Source organism: Drosophila suzukii, chromosome 2R, assembly GCF_043229965.1.
Source record: "Drosophila suzukii chromosome 2R, CBGP_Dsuzu_IsoJpt1.0, whole genome shotgun sequence".
NCBI lineage: Eukaryota > Metazoa > Arthropoda > Insecta > Diptera > Drosophilidae > Drosophila > Drosophila suzukii.
In genome coordinates, this window is record NC_092081.1 from 6,727,691 (window position 1) to 6,747,072 (window position 19,382).

At 39.0% G+C, this 19,382-nt stretch overlaps 1 protein-coding gene across 6 annotated transcripts in view; it reads left to right on the forward strand.

Annotated features, from left to right (window-relative positions):
- HisT (Histamine transporter) overlaps nt 1-19,382 on the forward strand; it is a 27,658-nt gene continuing 8,276 nt past the window's right edge. Inside the window, exons 1-7 of one of the 6 annotated variants that reach the window (XM_065863965.2) lie at nt 1-103; nt 232-331; nt 11,809-12,126; nt 12,347-12,391; nt 15,202-15,313; nt 15,521-15,623; nt 17,913-18,137. In XM_065863965.2, the coding sequence (XP_065720037.2) occupies nt 11,985-12,126; nt 12,347-12,391; nt 15,202-15,313; nt 15,521-15,623; nt 17,913-18,137 (627 nt within the window). In that variant the 5' untranslated portion in view covers nt 1-103; nt 232-331; nt 11,809-11,984. Of the gene's footprint in view, nt 104-231; nt 332-8,619; nt 8,740-9,100; nt 9,327-11,808; nt 12,127-12,346; nt 12,392-15,201; nt 15,314-15,520; nt 15,624-17,912; nt 18,138-19,382 lie in introns of those variants that run through there. The other 5 variants (XM_065863966.2, XM_065863963.2, XM_065863964.2 and 2 more) reach the window with 5 other exon arrangements.

Genomic DNA, 19,382 nt, shown 5'->3' on the forward strand with positions numbered 1-19,382 from the left:
ATTCCTCCCCAAAGTGCTAGCGAAAAACCGAGGCAGCAGCAGCAGTATCCGCAGAAAAGGAGGGAACTTTTTGCAGTGCAGAGCAAGCGTTTAAAGTGCCCAAGTACGTGTGGGTTTAGGTTTAGCCGCAGTCGACAGTGCCGTGAATTGTTCCAGTTTCCTTGGGCCTCCTTCTAATAAATTAATTCCATTTCGCCCCCTTTTGTTGCACTCACAAACGCACCTCCTCAGGCACCACTGTGAACCACGCTAACTCATTTTAGCGCGCCAACCGAAGATTTCCGGCCATATCCTGCATCCTGCGAAGGAAGAGTGAAGGACGTGCCAAAGGGTAAGTAAGGCGGCGAGCCTTCTCGTCTCATTTGATTGCAATTAAAAGAAATTGCTTTAATTGCGAGTTGTGGAGTGGTAGTGGGGAGTGTGGCTCCCGAGCAGGGACCTTCCACTGCCAAAGGATTCGATTCCCCTTGCCTCCTCCGGTGGCATCAACAAGCTGCCAGACTCAAGAGGCGCGAACGTGTCACTGGGCGATGCGAGCGGAAGGGAAATAAAAACAAATGCAAACGAAACTAAAATCCATAAATTGATTTTTCCGCCTGCAAAGACCGAGTGGAACAATCCGGGTCCAGGTGTCTTCACGTTTTTACAATTTCTGTGTTGCCCCAGACCAAAAACCCGAGTCAACCCCAGTAAAAACAGCTAGACAATTGCAAAACACAGACACCATCCAGCACAACCGCCCTTAACCCCTGTTCGCCCGCTCTTAACCCACACAGCTGCCAATGTCCAAAGCTCAGCCAAAGATTTGCGAGAGCAGCAGCAGCCGTGCCACATGCCACATGCCACATGCCACAACTGTTGGCGTGTGTGTTGGTGTCTGGCCCGCAGCAATGTTCCAGTGTGTGTGCCACACTCCCCCCGTCTGTGTGGACTCGGGCTTGTGACGTAATGTTTGGGGGTTTTTGAACTGAAGCACTCTCGCACACACACAGCCACAAACGGCAGCACACCGGAGTCCCAGGACCAAGGCATTGAATGCCTAAGCTCATTACGGCTTCAGCTTTAACAGGCACTTCGCCCAGGGCCATCTATTCTCGTTCTCACCTTTAATCAGGTGGGATATCAGGTAAACGGCTTGGCATTCACAAGTAAGTTAAGGCAGTGCAGTTGGTCGTGCTCGAATTTCACTGCCCCTAACACTTTCTATACATTAATTCACACCTTTAGTCAAAACAGAAGCATAGACGGGGCTTTATAATCACGCAGGATATCAAGTAAACACACTGAGAAAATTCGAACGTTCTCATCTGAGTTGAAAATGTTCTTAAAAAAAGAAAGACATTTTTAAACTGAAAATGTTTTTATTTTGCTCGAATCAAATTGAATTGGCGGTACTTGCATAATATATCTCAAAAAATAAACTATTAGTCCAGTCAGTAGTGTATACTTATCAAAAAGATTTAAATAAACTCAATTTAACTTTTCTCTTCTCACCATTTCGTTCTAATATTGAGAAAATTGATACCAAAATGAACTCACACGGTTTTAAGAACGAATGTTCTCAATTCAAGAACAATGTTCTTGGATATTTCTCTCTGTGAATGGCTTTACATTCACAAATTTAATTGAGGCAAGTGCAGTTTGTCGGTTTCAAATTTCACTTTCTGTGGTCGAAGCAAACATACAAGTCTTTAGGGCAAAATATCAAGTAAACCAAAGCATCAACAGTCTCTTAAGGAAACATATTCTATTGTTTCCACAATGTCAATTAAACATTGTCAATTAAACATTGTCGAAACAATAACATATGTTTTCTTAAAGAGGCACTGTATTTAGTGCATTGCTTTAGTGTGCTTTTAATCCTCAACAAACTTTAAAAGATAGTTTGCTAAAGCTTGTCTGCACATAACTTTTTATTCCCCAAAGTGTTACATTAGTTGGATAGTCTTAGATTCACAACTTGCTTAAGTTTATTTCCTCATGGAATTTCACTTTTAACGAATAACACTTCAGTGAAAGGAACTACTCTGCGCTTAAGAATGAATTTGGTAATTTGGCAAGAACTAAAATTAGCTTACATAAGTGGTGATAGTTTTTGGTGGAGTCCTATTTTTTACAACATTCAAACAATTTCTTTAAAATTATTTGAACGGCAGGTAGTAAATACTCTTAAAACCAAACCAACCATAAAACAAACGGACTATTTATTAATCAATCAAAAACCATAATTAAGTAATATCAGTACATTCTATTTTTGGTTGTATCATGTGGCGGGGGCTTTGATTTTCGTAATTACCCTAAAATCAAACAATTGCCCATAATCAACATTAGCAATCAAATGCTTTGAGATTTATTCCTTTATTAAAGTATAATAAATGCTAAAGAATGTCGCATTCGTCATTTGAGAATTTCCCAAATGTCATACATTTTATGTGTTATACATTTGAGTTAAAATTTTTCTTTCCATTATTTTGGCCCAACCTAGAAATCGTCACAGATCGTTATCACTTATATGATTCACGTGCTAATACATATGTTTGTAAACTAAACATTTTTATAAATTTAAAGAATTTTGTTTTGAAATTTTAATATCCATCCAATGTTTTGTAAAAGGTTTAAATAATCCAAGCAAAATGAAAATGAATGAAATGAATACTTTACTTCTAGTTAAGTGTAAATTATGCATATTATGCGTAGTCACATATTTCCTACCACAGAACTTAGTTAGCCAAAAGTTATGAATCAAAACTAATAGACCCATTCCGGGGCAAACTCTAAACTTGCCCATTGTAGAAGGCAATAGAACTCGTCGTCCCTTTGTCAGACATAACAAATTGCATTTATCACCGTCCTCAGCCAGCCGCAAACTATTTATCGCATAGGTCAATTGCCACCTTTCAAGGATGTGCCTCAAAATAGCAGGGAACTGAGGTGGGCGGGTTCTTTCGACAAGTAAATTGAGTGCTCGAGCGCTGCGGCACCGCCAAAGACATACAACTTTAATGGGCGATAGAGGCCCCAGGAAGATTATTGATTTGGGTCGGGAAGAAAGTAGGCCACTTCCTGGCGGGCAGCACAAATGAATGGTAAAGTCGCCACTTGACCACAGAATGTGCACTTTCTGTGCACTCCAGTTGACTTAATTATGACAAACTGGAGACAATTAAGCCCCTTTGTTGCAGTCCATTTGCTGGCCAACCCACCACCCACCCACTTGGCTTGGATAAACTAAATCCGACCTTGTCCACCTCCCCGGGGCAGTCGATAAATTAGAGTCCGCCGAAAACTAACGAGCGATACATAAATAACCCAGTAAAAAAAGGGTACTGAGGGATGGGAATCAACTGCATTAAATGCCAACTGCACGGTAAAAAATGAGCCAAGTGGAAAGCAGACTGGGCAAAAAAGAAAGCGTGAGTGCCAGTGAAGTTAATTACAAATGTCCAATTAGGAAACTGACAAGGCCAGGGTGTCCAGGGTGTCCAGGAACGGAACGGAAGCCTTCTTTGATGCAATTAAAAACGCATCTGGCCGCAGAAAGCCGAACAAAACTGCACACTAATCGCAGATACCAGGCGAAAATTGCATAATTGCGGACGTAGCTTTGCCTTCCTATTGCAACCCTATTCCAACCCTATACCAACCCCATTCCTCCCCCTTTTTGCAAATGGACCGCAGCATGTGGCCGAGGCATAAAAAAGGGTACAAGAACTTCCTCCAGCTGCTGCGGCCAAAACTTTTCGCCTGATAATAGGAAATTCACAATGCGCTGGAAAGCATGCTACACATTTTTGGTATTTTTGCAGCCCACTGCAAAAGCCCCTCGTCGCCTATTCTCTTTGTGATTTACATAGAACTTGGGCAATAAAATACAATTTATGGTAATTTATCTAGCTTACCCGTAAGCCCCCATCGTCAATGGCACAAATTTTTTAATTAATAAATAAATGTTGCGGAAATTATATCGCAGTTAGGCGCTGTGGTGTTACGGGGGGTATTATTCTGTACGTATATAATTACGCGATTTGGCAGGGATTAAGAAGGGCCTGACAAATGCCTGTGCCGCTGTGCCTGCCCCACCAAGGACGCATTAATGAGACGCCCGACGGTGAGGCACTGAGGCGAGGCATCCACATAAAGAGCCGGGATACCACTTATCCCTCCGAGCCACACACAAATACGACTACAGTCGAGCCTGCCAAGTCATTAATATTCCGCAACCTGAACGAAAAATAATGGGTTGGGCCATTAGACGAATAAAATGTTTTAAAATTCTAAAAAAACATAAATCTATTGGACAATGGTGATTTATCTTTCTGGAGTCGTAACCAAATTGTAACTGCTATAAAAAGAAGATCGAGAAATTGAAATCCCAAATTATTTCACAAGGCTAAGAATAATCTCAGATTTAATTGATTATTAACAAATGTCAGGTTTATGGGATCATCATTTAAGTTCGAATTCAGATGAGCTTTCAACGTCATTAATGTACCGTAACCTTTAACAAAAAAAAATGGTTAGGCCATTAAACGAATAAACCTTTAATCTGATAGACAATGATGATTTATCTTTCTGAAGTAGTAATTAAATCTTAGATGCTCTAATGAAATAAAACTCATGAAATTGCAATCATATTATACTTGAAAATGTCAAAGAATAATTGCATTGACAAATTAATAAACGTCAATAATATGGGATCGTTTTTCAGATAAGTTCTCGGGAGATCAAATAGTGAGCTCGGTACATATCCTCAAAGTTATAAACAATTACTTAAGGAAATATTTTACAACAAAATCGATTGGTAAAATTGAACAATATAATAGTAAAACGGTCCTTAACCATCGAATTGGCAATTTTATCCATCAAATAGTTAGTTATGGGTTATTGTACAAAATAGTTATGTAACTAAAAAGAGGGTACAATGAACCTAACCCATTGGTTAAAATAAATATAATATTTTTATATGTAAATAAATATTTTTATAGGTATCCAATCCATAAAATATAGTTTGTGAATTGTTTTCATTCTAAATATATATTGAGACAAGACGCTAAAACCAGTTGGGAATTATAAACAACATATTGGAGAATATTTGTAAAGTTATTGTTGCATATTTTTGTGTGAAAGATTTTACCATCGGATAACTATTTTTGATAGTTAATCAAAAAATAATAATTTACTATTGCAATAACAAAATACACACATCACATGGACGTATCTATGTTAGTAGTGGATTAACTATTAAATAGTAAGCAAAGCAAAAACGTATACATATAAAACCATTGTAAATAGTAAAGTAAATTTTTTTATAGTTACTAAACTTTTTTTGTGTGTATAAAGGATATATAAACATTTTACAACCATAAAATAGATAGATACAACTTGAACATCCCAATTCATTCACAATTTAAGATAAAATCTCACAAGGTCCAGTTTGTAGACACTTCACTGTGGGCGCCTAATGTCGGCCAATAATTCTTCCTGTCACTTACGCTTCAAGGAAGCATGAAAACGTATCCCTCCCAGGGATGGATTGCCCCACTGCCCCCACCCTCCCCTGTTGATTATGATTACGATTTGGAGATTCGCAGTAAACGAGCTCGGCCACAAATGGCCAGAAGGTGCGGTGGAGGGACGCCTACGCGTTCAAATTGGATGCATAAATATTTCCCTTTCCCCGGGTCCTTTGCCTAATTGGCGCGAGGATTGCGTTGCCATTTGCGATTCATTGTGTCCGCCGGCCACTTGTCAGATACAAATTGCATTTCGAATTCAGCTGGCCGACTAAAGTGAATTCAAGACAAAAGCCGGCGGAACTCGAATGCAATTGTTTTCAGCGTGGCACATGAGAAATGTTGCAATCGGCCCTCGGGCGCTGCTTTGCACACTTCTCAAGTGGATAAGGTGGGTGTCGGTGGGTTTGGGTTGTTTAGGATGGGTTAGGATGGGTGGGATTTAAAAGGATTACGGGCGGGTGGCGCAGTGAGAATCCATTAGTAGCGTATACGGTTGTTGATTCCGCCAAAGACCGTGGCTCGCATTCGCGCCTTTTGCCAACAACGAGGTGAAACTGGGTGAACTCCGACCCGCTGGGTGGTCCATGTGGGCGGCGGGTGGAGTCCAGGCGGAATTCTCCGTTCGCAGTTGGCCATATCATTCGGTTTGTTGGTACTTTGCCAGCAGAATAATAGATTGACTAAAGCTTTGTGTGAAATTCAAATAACTTGTTAGCCCCGTTTGCAGCTACGTTTTCACTTGTTATCCGTAGAATAATTACAGGATAGCGCCATTTTCGCTGTCCTTGTATCCTTTGAATTTTTTAGTGGGTCTAAATTAAGTCCAGGTGTATTTAAAGCTTTATACTTAGGTGTATTAACACATTTAAAATGGAATATTAATACAGCTTTCTAAATATAATAAATAAGTATAAATAATACATTATCTTACTATTTTTTCTATGTGTCTACAATAGAGAACTTTACTCTATAAAATAGTTCAATAAATCACAGATTTATTGCATGCTTTATATTCCTAGACTATAGCATTTAACTGCTTCTCATTAATAGTCTCGAGTTGTCTTTTCAATTACGTGGCTTAAGGGAAACTTTAGATCGTTTACCATACTCGTAATAAAATACCACTACTTAATCGTGACAACCCCACATGACGGGAAAATCAGTGGAAATCATCCGATCAACGGGATTTATGGAGCCGCAGCTCGGGTTGCTATAGGTTAATAATAGTAATTCTACCTAATACCCCAATCGGCCTAATGTCATGTTCGGTTCTTATCAGCACTTGAATTACGAGGTCATTATCGGCGAATGAGTTGTAGAAACAGATGAGAGTCTCGCGAAATATTCGCATAGCCGAGTGACAAAGTACAACGCGGCGATAAGTCTGGAATGAAAACACTACTGCACTGTTCAGAATTTTAATGTCCCAAACCAATTAAAATTTAACGATTTTAAAAATGTATTGGCTACTTTTTCAAAAGTTATCTTAAACTTATTTATTTATTTATTTATTCTCAGGTTAAAAGGCAATTGAAAATTACCTATAACCTATGTTTCTTATTGCAGCGATAGCTACTGTGGCCTTAAGCTACGTTTATTATATAATTATTAACAGTTTTACATTTTATTATCTTAAACTTATTTTTGTGCTCTTAGCTATACTCCAAAAACTCTAACCAAATTTATTTCGGTCTTGAAATGGGAAATTTTATTAAAAATGAGTAATTGTTAAGGCCTTCAAACAGAACGGAAATCCCATTTTAAGAATCTTTGAAATCAAGAGAACGGGTTTCGTTAAAATATAAATTTAATTTTTATTTCGCAATAAGAACTAATACATTACATAATTAAACCAATGGACTAGAATTTTTGACAGGCGCAAGCCTTAACTTTATGGAAAGGGAATTTTTTTAAATTTAAGTTCGTTAGAATAAAAATTAAAGAAAGTAAATCAAGATGTGCCTACCAAACTTTATTAAGCATTATTTCCCTCAGTGTACATATGTCCCAATGAGAGCCACTCGAAACAAGTGAAGCACTTTCACCCCAACCCCCGCGGAGAATCGCTGACCACAGTCTGGCCGTGTCTCTGCTGATATTTGCATTATAAATAATAAAACATAATAATTTGCCTTAATCGAATAATGACCCCCAGCCACTGTGATGGCGTCGCCACCACGCTGCGGGCACCGTCGGATCCCCAGGTCCGCCAGATCCGCCAGATCCGCCGTCTGGAATTCGAAACAAGGCCGGAGAGCCGGAGCAGAGCCACGGCCCCACCAGGAAAGTGGAAGTTCCCGCAGGCAAATTATTCAATAAATGCCACAAAAACAGCGAAATAAAAAAATTATGAGGCGACCTGTGGGGCAGGGGGGAGAGGAAAGGGGAATACGGAGGGGGAAAGCCAGAAATACACGTGCTACGCTCGGTAAAAAATAAAAGGGGAGCCAACAGAGGAGCGAGCTGTGCTAAACAAATAACAGAAAATTTAAAACGGATTGCAAATGCAATTGTGTCCCAAGTACGGGGGGACAGCGCTAAGGTGAACTACGAATATCGGGGCTTTTAGAATTTGCGAATAATTAATTAGACACTGTTACGTGTCGATGGAATGTTAGACCTTACTACATTTTAGAACCCCTTCTAAGAACTGATTTAATTGGCGGAACAACAATAAATTTTTATATCAATTCGTTTCATTTCTCCTAAATAACATAAAATCCACTTCAAAAGAAATAATACATATAAACAGAAGCCGATCTAATTTCAATATACCTTTTTTCTATATAAGTTAACTTTATTATCCATGGTTTAGGATAATGTAAAAAATATAATTTAATTTATTTAAGTATTGTAAGCTCTCTAACTCGTTACTTTTGTTTTGTTTTATTTTATTTTTAGAGGTTTCTAGTATTTTTAATATCATATCGGATTGGATTAAATTTTCAGAAAATGAAATTTTTTTACAAGATAGTTTGCGTTAGTTTCACCGAGTTAAGTCCAGTTGGAGGTAAAACTGTAATCACATTAAGGTCAATTTACTCCCAAGTCTGGTTCAATCCAGCTGGGGATTCCTGTACGCTGATTCACGACAGCTGGACTTGTTTTCGGAGGCGATACCAGAAATGAGTGTCCGTGCGCTGGGCACAGACGTCTGTGAATCCCCACAGTGCCGGCCAGAAGTCGGTCAACCGCTCGATCCAGCACTTTTAACTCAAGTCTGGTAAACGTGTTTCAATATTTGTCACTCGATACGGCGATAATGTGAAAGGAAAACAACAATAAACGATGACTGCGAAATGCCCTAAAATTGGGGAGAGGTGTTCGTAAAACAATCAAAAGCCAGTCAGAACAGAACAGTTCGTAATCGTTTATCACAAAGAGGTTTCTCATCGTAGGGCACTCGAGGCGAGTGTACTTGGTTTACTTGGTTGTCATCCCCTCCACAAAATCAGCTGTTTGCAGCAATAATAAGTGAACGAGCCGAAAGCGATTTGCAAATCAGCATTGCTGTTTATGACGGAGAGTTGAGCAGAGCGCTTTTCGGAATCAGTTTCAGTACCACTTGGTCCGTTCGCGATTGCCGTCTTCTCTCCGGTGGCTCAGCACCACCTCCATCAGCTGTTCGGAACCCACTACCTCCACTACCTCCACCACTATATCACTCAGTGGTTGCCGACGAAGAACGTGCCAAGACGGAGTGCCAAAGTGGGTGAAGAGCGCAGTGGCGGGTTCAAAAAAGCGAGGTCCGACCCACCGTAAACCGTAAACTTCGAGAGTATTGGCCCCGTGTAAATCGCCATCAAAATTGTACGTGCGTGTTATTGGCGGAGGTGGGCGGTTGAAAGTCAATTTCCGATGCCAGTTCGGGAAGTTATTTACGTTGGTTCGGAGCCCCTGCATTTGTAACTGCACTAGGAAAAGCAAAAATAAAAAAAAAAGCTCCGAGTTCGTAAACGAAGTGTTTTAAAAATAGCCTAGCTAATAATACTCTACAAAGTGTCAACATGTTCTTTAGTGCAGACCAGCTTTCAATCGAATATGACAACATCTGCGTGAACTGCGTTTAAATTTAAGAAATTTAAAGAGATACTAAATGATATGATATGAAATGAGTACAAGTGTGCAATGTGTATAAACGAATGAAGCATAATAACCCTTAATAAACTGAAGCCAGTGCCTTACTTTTAAGTGAACCCTTGACAAAACTCGAAATACTTTGATCTTAATTTTTGTTTCAAATAGAATTAAGTTCTTTCATCAAAGTTTCAATATCTCCATGACATTGTTCATATCAAAATAACATTACAAATGACTTAATATATTCATTGAATCTTAAAGTTAGGTAGAAGTTACTTGTCTCAAACTCGCTTTGTTTTGTATACTGTGTTTCTCAAATTCCAGTTAAAACTAATGTTAGTAAATCTATAGTTATGTGTTTGCTTTTAACGAGACATTTTCCTTCGTGTAGCCGGCGTCTAGAACCCGTCTTATCGCAGTGGTTACGCTCATCGAACCGACCACAAGCCATATACCCACTTCGTTTGCGAGTATTTATCTTGACAAAGAGCAACCTCCCGCCGATTGTGTTGGGCAAGCGGCAACTATGACGCTTATCTTGAGTGTTCGAAAGAAATAGAAACATTATAAATTCTTGCGATTCATTGCGATCCCAAAGTCTTGAGAAAAATCCACCATATCGGAAAGGTCTTCGAAAGTCGGCAATTATCTCTGCTCAATGGACGACCTCCGATTGTGCGAAACTGAATCTCAATAGGGGAATCTCCCTGGGCTCAAAAACTTAATGCGGTAAATTGATTTAAATGCAGTGATTAAGCATTTCAAATTCAATTGGCTGGCATTTGTTATCGCCGTTGAACGAGCGATCTAATTAGCCGATATGGAAATGAGGAAAAACTGTTTGCACACGACATGTCTGTATCTTTTCGAAAAAAAAAAAACAATTTCATCTCGTTGCGACTAATGACATTGGGCCAAATGGCAGAAATGCACGTGCCAAATGAGGCGGCGAAAACTATCAGCGAAAATAAAAGACCGAAATAGTGACCCAAATGGAAATCGAAATCCGAACCGGAATCCGGATTCCGGATTCCAATTTGCCAATCCACTCAACTTATTTGGCGGCGCATTCAGTCAAAGTCAGTCAACTGTCGGTGATTGCATTTTGCCAAAGCCCCAAGCCAAAGCTTACGCTTAAGCTAAAGCCAAAGCTGACGTTAAAAAATCTAACAAGAAAAAACGCTAAAGTCTATAGGCTCGACTTTTAGATACCCAGCTTAAGAAAGTGCGAGGGAGATAGAAATGTGCATGCAGCAATTCGGCTGTTTTCGAAATTGCACAATTTATTTGCCTGTATCTTCACGGAAACGCTTCCTTCTACCTGTTATATACCTATCATATATACGAATCTTATATACCCTTTTACTCTACGAATAAGGGGTATACAAATCCGGGTTCCAAAATCCATAGACAGAGCAACAAGTGGCCGTGAGGGTGAATTCCGTGCTTAAATTTGATTCAATGGCTTTATTAAAGCAAATTGCAATGTCACAACAGCAGCAGATGGAAATTCGCGTGTAATCACCCCAGTCAACAAGCTAATTAAGGCGTATTAATATCGGGTTTTGCGTTGGTTTGGTTTATCCAAAACCACAGCATTTCGGTAGAGCTGAAATCAGATCAGGCACAAAAAGCTAATAAATAGGGGTCAGTCAGGTATACTCTATGATTTATAGCACTTTTTGCCCATTAGTTTAATTAACAGCTGGTTAACAACTAAAAGCACCTATTAAATTCAGATTAGGCACAAAAACTTTATGAGTGTAGGAAAATTTTGGTAATTTATGGATAATGTATAGATAATTTATATAGATAATGTATGCTTACACTTGTTAATTTATAGATATATTATGTGTTTTAGATAAGACACATCTTAAATGTGTTATTGCGAATGCTATCAGATATTATACTGACATTTAAACAGCTATTCTAGCTAAAACCAATCTCACCTTGTAACCTTTATTTCTGTCTTTTGTGAGATTCAAACTAGAGTATTCAAGTTCAGGGTCAGCACACAATAACCTCATTAACATAACTAATCCACAAACAACGCCGGATAGTAAGCCACAATATTATGTTACTTTTATAACCACAAAGTACTTATGCAAATTCAATGGGGTTGGCTCAATTTTAGAATTAAGCTCTAGCAGCAATTTAATTGAATTTATTGCCTGCTTTTGCGCTGATTTGTGCAATTTTCACTTGTTTGCAGAACACTTTTCAAAAATCAGCTTTAAGCAACCACAACTGCCCGAGTGATTCCGATTGTCACCGAGAAGAACAGAGAGCCAGCCACCACAGCAACTTAACGACACCACCGATCGCTGAATTTACACCTGTCCCAGTCGCTAGAAGCGCCACCTCCAACCACCCACCACCACCCACTGGATGGATCTGAAGCACAGTGCCAGTGGGGCTCCCGAAAACAGCGAGCACATCATAGCCACCAGCAAGTCCACAGACATGATATCCCCCAAGGACAAGGAGGGCAAGGCCAAGGCAGCCGGCGGACAAAATGCCCCAGCCGAAGGTAAGTTTTATTACCATAAGTACTAACAGTGAAAAGCATATTCCTTAAATGCTTTAAAAAAAAAATACAAACATCATCCACAATGAAAAAGAAACCTTATACCAAACTTAACACATCGCACTATAAAGTACAAATCATCATAAAAATCATTAAACATCTTGAACACTTATTAACACTTTATTATATTAAACAAAAACATAACATTTTTAATTTCAAACAGTATTCCTAAAGTTAATATCAACCAATCACCCGCGCTTACCCCCAGGTACTTTTTTAATATTCTTAATGACTAATAAGAATAACAAATGTAATTGTGGTGAATATGATATTATAACTAATATGATTATGATACAAAGGAAGATAGAAAAACTAGGCAGATAATCAAGGTAGCAACATTGAAAAAGAGGTATTCATTTATAGGTTTTTAAATTATATGAGGTCGATAACACTGATAGTGTTCTTATCTAAATAGTTCAATCCTTAGCATTTGGGAAAAACACTTGAAAATGTCAAAAAATGTATACTTTGTTCATTGTGAGGTGATCAAATATTTGATTATTATCAATTTGATAGGACTTTAATGAAGATAGCAAAGAAATGAAGCGGAATAATTGAGTTAGCAATATGAAACTGATATTGGCATGCTGAATATGCAGAAAGAATTTAATATTAATTTAATATTACACCTTTATTTTAATGATAGGTGTAGCTTGCTCATTTAACTGAAACCATTTATGAGCAATGCAATATTACTTAAACACATGCCTCGTTTGTATTTCATGCCACGAGTAGTTACCTTTCAAATATATCTACATATATATGTTCAAATTTATGTGCAGGTGCACTTTGCATGTCAGACATGAACGACCATTTTGGCTTAACTGCACCTCAAGGTAGGCAATACTATTGCCGTGTTTGTGATTGTGGTGGGGGTGGTTTTGGATGTGGGTGGGTGGGTGTTAAAGGGTGTGCACAGCGGCGGGCATTTGTATGCATTGCAATCCGAGCACCACACAACCACACACAAATGCACTTGGCAAAAGCCTGCCAAAGCCACCGCCGCACATTCACTTAAAAGCAAGCCTGCCCGCAGCACTGAGAAAAATAATATATTTTTATAAATTATCTTACAATAGATTTAAAAGCCTTTCCTAAGATAAAGAAAATATATTTGTCAAAATTAAATAACTCATTTTAAATGACAAAGCTTTCAATATATTTTAAATATTAATATTTTTTCTGTACTAGGTTTTCTTTTACTTTTTTTTATTATCCATCGTATTATATTCGAATAACTCGGTCTTATAAAATGTTGTCTAAATAAAAATCTCAATTATCTCTTATTATAGAAATATTTATAAAATATTCTGTATATTGATCTATAAAAATATTTTAAATATTGATCTTGATCTTCTACTACTTTTTTCATGCTCATTAATAATCAACCGCATTTTAATAGAATAACTCGGGCTTTTAAAATATAATACTAATTAAAAACTCATTAATTTGTTCTGATAACTGGGTCTAGTAAAATGTTGTTTAAATAAAAATCGAATTTATCTCTTATCATCGAATTGTTTATAATATAATTTAAACATTGATCTATAAATATGTTTTAGATATTGATCTTGTTTTCTCTACTACGTTTTTATACACTTTACTAATTACTATAATCAACCGCATTTTAATAGGATAACTCGGCCTTTTAAAATATAATTAAAATTAAATCCTCACTAATTTATTATCATAATATTTTTTCTGTGCACTGTAAACACATGCCGGCCATTGTACCTGTATGTGTGTTTGCATGCACGTGCTTTAACTGAAAAATACAAATAAAGAACGCCATCAAAGGTTTTGTACTTTCAATGCCATGCAAGCCAAAAAGTTAGTGACGTCGCTTCTGAATTGTCGCAAATTGGAACAAAAAAGGGATGGTTAAAAATAGAACTATATAGTATACACAATCCCACGCATGCAATATACTGGAATGTGCTCAAATAAGCCATTTAATTCCCAATGCACACAACGCTTTGCTCGCCTATGTATGAAATTCTACGGTTTTATTTGTAATCAAACATTTTAATCATAAATATTTGCTTGGCGAACAAATGGCTCCCCTGGGAAAACTAAAAGTGCGCACAAATGAGAGAAATAAAAGCGAATGTCACGAGTGCACTCATTCTCCCTTAAAGCTAAAGTTTTCCACTTCATTTAATACATTTTGGGGCAAAAGGAAAAGTAGGTAGTTTAGATTGTACGACTTTGTTTTGTAACAAACATCATTAGCCAAAATAATAGTAAGATTGTAAGCGAAATTAAGTTAGTTCAGGAGATTAAAATTTGTATTTCATTGCCACAACATTGATTAGGAACAAGTAATCGAATTAAATCTCATTTAAAATAGCAATCATCAGTCGTGGGAAAATGTCTTTAATGTAATTAAACACGCAATATCTTTTTTATTGAATAAATTACCATTTGCAGTTCATTCAGAGCTTTCAATACTTTTGCTGATTGGAGAAGGTCACAACCCATTAAAGGCAGAATTGTTTAAATATTTATATAGCAAATCAAAATAAATTTGTAGTGACTTACAAGGACTAACAACATTCAGAATATTATGTTATTGAAGAATATATAAATCTGAATAGGAGACATTAAATTACAGAGATTTATGTTAGCCTCTTCGACATTTGTTTGCATGAGAATCCTTAGCTTCATAAAGCGCCCACTAACTTTTGACGTTGGAAGCCTTTAAGCTCGACCTTGAGAGAAGTACCAAAAATCCCTGTAGGGCCACGCAATCACTTGCAGAACAGAAAGGGCGGATCAACTTATTATGATAATGGGGCGTGGGCGCGGGGGTGGGCCGCCATTTGCATGGATATTAGTTCCGGAAAGGCCTTAGCCCCGAGTAAGTAGTAAGTGAGCAGTGTAATCTGCCCCCTAATCCAGTTAATCCGGTGCAGCTACACGGGTCCTCCGGCGCAGTTCCTTTGGGAAGCCTTGAGCCGTTCCACGAGCATTTCGAAGTGGCTTTCACCTGGCTCGCATTCTATTTCTATTTTCCAGGCTACAAAGTCTACGCCCGTCGCTGGGCGGTGCTCATTCTCTTTGTGTTCTATTCATCCTCGAACGCCATGCAGTGGATACAATACACCATCATCAACAACATAATAACCCGGTGAGTAGGGGGAGGTCGTGGCGATTGCAGCAAATCGTGCCTCATATTCCGTTAAAAGTTTTCACAAAGCTCATTAAACTACTGGGCTGTGGGCGGGGCCTAATGAATGGGGTTGAATAAATTAACTTCCCGTTGGGCGACAACTGCACTCTCGCCATGGGAATTTCTAGTTCCCCCTTCTAATAGCAACTTCGCTTTGTCCTGCAGCTACTATGGCATCAGCGATAAATGGGTGGACTGGACGTCCATGATTTATATGATCCTCTACATACCGCTCATATTCCCCGGCAGTTGGTTTCTGGATAAAGTGGTAAGTGCTGGCACTGAGACAAATACGCATATATCTTGAATTCGAGATAAGTCTTAAGTAAAGAAATTAAATTGATACACTGATACAAAAATTGAATAGAAAAAACAAGGAAGAACGCTATAGTCGAGTACCTCGACTATCAGATACCCGTTACTCAAAGGGAACTGGAGATATGCAAGCAGCAAAGCGAAATTAAAATGTGCCACCTACCGGCGGTAGACAGATTTAAGCGTTATGGGCGTTAGAGTGGGCGTGGCAAATTTATTTTTGGATCAATCGATAGGTATTGACGACACCAATACATTTCAGTTCAAATTTTTCATCTAGCATGAAAATTGTGGGCGTCACAGGGTTTTGCGGTTTGTGGGCGCTAAAGGGGGCGTGGCAAGCTTTTTTTTGGGTCAATCGATAGTTATTGACGAGAACATTACATTTCAGTTAAAATTTTCTATCTAGCATCAAAACTGTAGGAGCCACAGTTTTGGGCGGTTTGTGGGCGTTAGAGTGGGCGTGGCAGTCTACTGAAACAAACTTGCGCTGCGTAGGAAGCTCAGGAATCTGTACGCCAAATCTCAATAGCCTAACTCTCATAGTTTCCGAGATCTCAGCGTTCATCCGGACAGACAGACGGACAGACGGACAGACGGTCAGACGGACAGACGGACAGACGGACAGACGGACAGACGGACAGACGGACAGACGGACAGACGGACAGACGGACAGACGGACATGGCTAGATCGACTCGGCTAGTGATCCTGATCAAGAATATATATACTTTATGGGGTCGGAAACGCTTCCTTCTGCCTGTTACATACTTTCCGACGAATCTAGTATACCCTTTTACTCTACGAGTAACGGGTATAATAAATATATACATATTGAAATCAACGTTTTGTATTAAATATTTTAACTATATACAAAAACATAATGTTTACCAAAATATAAAAAATATAAAATAGATAAGAAAAGGTACAAAATAATTTTTTTTACGAGTCACATTTAAATTAAATATTTTTTATCGTTAAAAAAAATAATTTCAAATAAAGTTTAAATTTTTAAATACACTGTTATTGTAATATTTAATATTTTATTATTTAAAGTAAATAAAAGCCAAAAAACTTAGAAACAAATATTTAAAATGAATATGAAATCCTTGGATTTACTACGGTTTTTTTATCAGTGTATAGATTAAAGGATAATACTTGAGTAGAAAATAAACATTCTCTCAGTATAATAAAAAAAGAAAAAAACAAGGGAGAACGCTATAGTCGAGTACCTCGACTATCAGATACCCGTTACTCAGCTAAATGGAGATATGCAAGCAGCAAAGCGAGATTAAAATGCGCCACCTACCGGCGGTATACATATTTAAGCGTTATGGGCGTTAGAGTGGGCGTGGCAAATTTTTTTTTGGATCAATCGATAGGTATTGACAAGACCAATACATTTCAGTTAAAATTTTTTATCTAGCATGAAAATTGTGGGCGTCACAGGGTTTTGCGGTTTGTGGGCGTTAAAGTGGGCGTGGCAAACTTTTTTTTGAGTCAATCGATAGTTATTGATGAGAACATTACATTTCAGTTAAAATTTTCTATCTAGCATCAAAACTGTAGGAGCCACAGTTTTGGGCGGTTTGTGGGCGTTAGAGTGGGCGTGGCAGTCTACTGAAACAAACTTGCGCTGCGTAGGAAGCTCAGGAATCTGCACGCCAAATCTCAATAGCCTAGCTCCCATAGTTTCCGAGATCTCAGCGTTCATCCGGACAGACGGACAGACGGACATGGCTAGATCGACTCGGCTAGTGATCCTGATCAAGAATATATATACTTTATGGGGTCGGAAACGCTTCCTTCTGCCTGTTACATACTTTCCGACGAATCTAGTATACCCTTTTACTCTACGAGTAACGGGTATAATTATTTGATAGAATTGTATATCTCAATGAATAAATAAACAGCTTACAAAAATGTTTCTCACTTAAAATTAAATTGTTTTCAACTATTTTCTTAACTAAAAAAAAGGAAATAAATGTATACTAAAGAAAGGTATACCTTAAAAACAAGGATTTATAACTAATACTAATACTAATCTATAGTTAAATTCCCAATTTTCCTTACTATAGTATAACCATATATGTTAGCTTAATAATAATAAATATTCAGAAGATAATGATTCTTTGGGACTTTCGTAGAGCTTTTTCCTTAGTTGATAAAGGGGAACCATTGTTCCTTAGCTCTGACTTTACCCATTATTAATTGCCCATTGTGTTATTTCTGTGTCATCAACAGGGTCTCCGCATAACCGCCCTGGTTGGCATTGTGGGCACATGTGTGGGCGCCTGGATCAAGGTCTTCTCGGTGGATCCGTCGCTGTTCTACGTGAGCTTCATTGGCCAGTCGATCGTGGCCCTGGCCCAGGTGTGCATCCTCTCGCTTCCCGCCCGCTTGGCTGCGGTGTGGTTCGGACCGGACCAGGTGTCCTCGGCCACCAGCGTGGGAGTCTTTGGCAACCAGGTGAGTGGGTCCCCGTTGCAGTCAAAATTCATGGCCATGATGCTCTGCCATGTGAGCTGCTACAACATCTTCTTGTGAGTTAGTGAGCCGTTGAATTTGCATTAACACAGAAAAGGCAGTGGCCCGCCGCCCCATTTGGCTAGATTGATGCAGTAAGTCGGGCAAGGTCGACCAGTGTGGCCCACTTCCGGTGGGGCGGAAGTGGCTTGCTCTGACATTTTTGCAGCCGGCTGTCCTGTGAATCCTGGCCAGGCCATGCAGGCCAGGCAATCATGAAATTGCCAAAAGAGTTGCGAACAGCCACCGCACAAGTCAAACAAAACTGACAACGGCAGGGTCGACCCGTGCCACGCCCACCTTCCGCCTCAATGGCTCCCAATGGTAATGCATGCGGAAGGCTCTTTGAGTGGATTCAATTTGGCGCACTGCATCCGCATCTCTGGCCAGCGGCAAGAGGTTCAATTTATTCAGCAGCGGCAAACAAACGAAATGACCTCTCCGAAATTCTCCGGAGCTTAAGTGATTGCCCGCCTGGCTGGATGGATACCTCGTATCGTGGTCGTCCAATGGGGCTGGACAATTGAAAGGTGGGATGGAGGGAGATGAGGTGGCCTAAGGTGAGCTGACATGCATTATGCGGTTGCAAGTGCCCAACTCGAGATTGCGGTGGACCGACCAGTTGATTATTTGACTTTTGAACGGGGATGGCAACCACAGAAATTCCGTAAGCCAATGAGTAAGGTATTTTCATTAACCATAAGCCAACTTGGAATGTGTCACTGCAAATGGTTTATTCAGGTTCTTCCTCGAACTGGGGTATGTGTCACGCGGAAAATGGTTTATTCCGTTGTTTCCTCGAATTAAGGCCAATTTTCCCATTAAGCCTTCAGGTGTAAAAGAGCTGGTTTTGCCTTGAAAGACGAGTGTGGAAATATTCGTTGATCTGGAGCAATGTATGGGAATGTTTGTAGTACAGTGAAATTAGAATTTGAAAGTTAGCACAAAGAAATTAGTGTTTAAAGATATATTCTTTTAAGATTTTCAAATAAAATGGAGAAGCAATGCCTCATTTTAATTGGTTAGATATTTTATTTAGTTCTATTCTATCTAATCTAATCTATTAACCACTTAATAGACCTATTATTTAGACATATACGCCGCCGAGCCACGCCGCCGCCGCCGCCGATTTTTTGCTTTTTTGACGCGCCGCCGCCGAGTCACGTAAAAACCGGCGCGGCGGCGGCG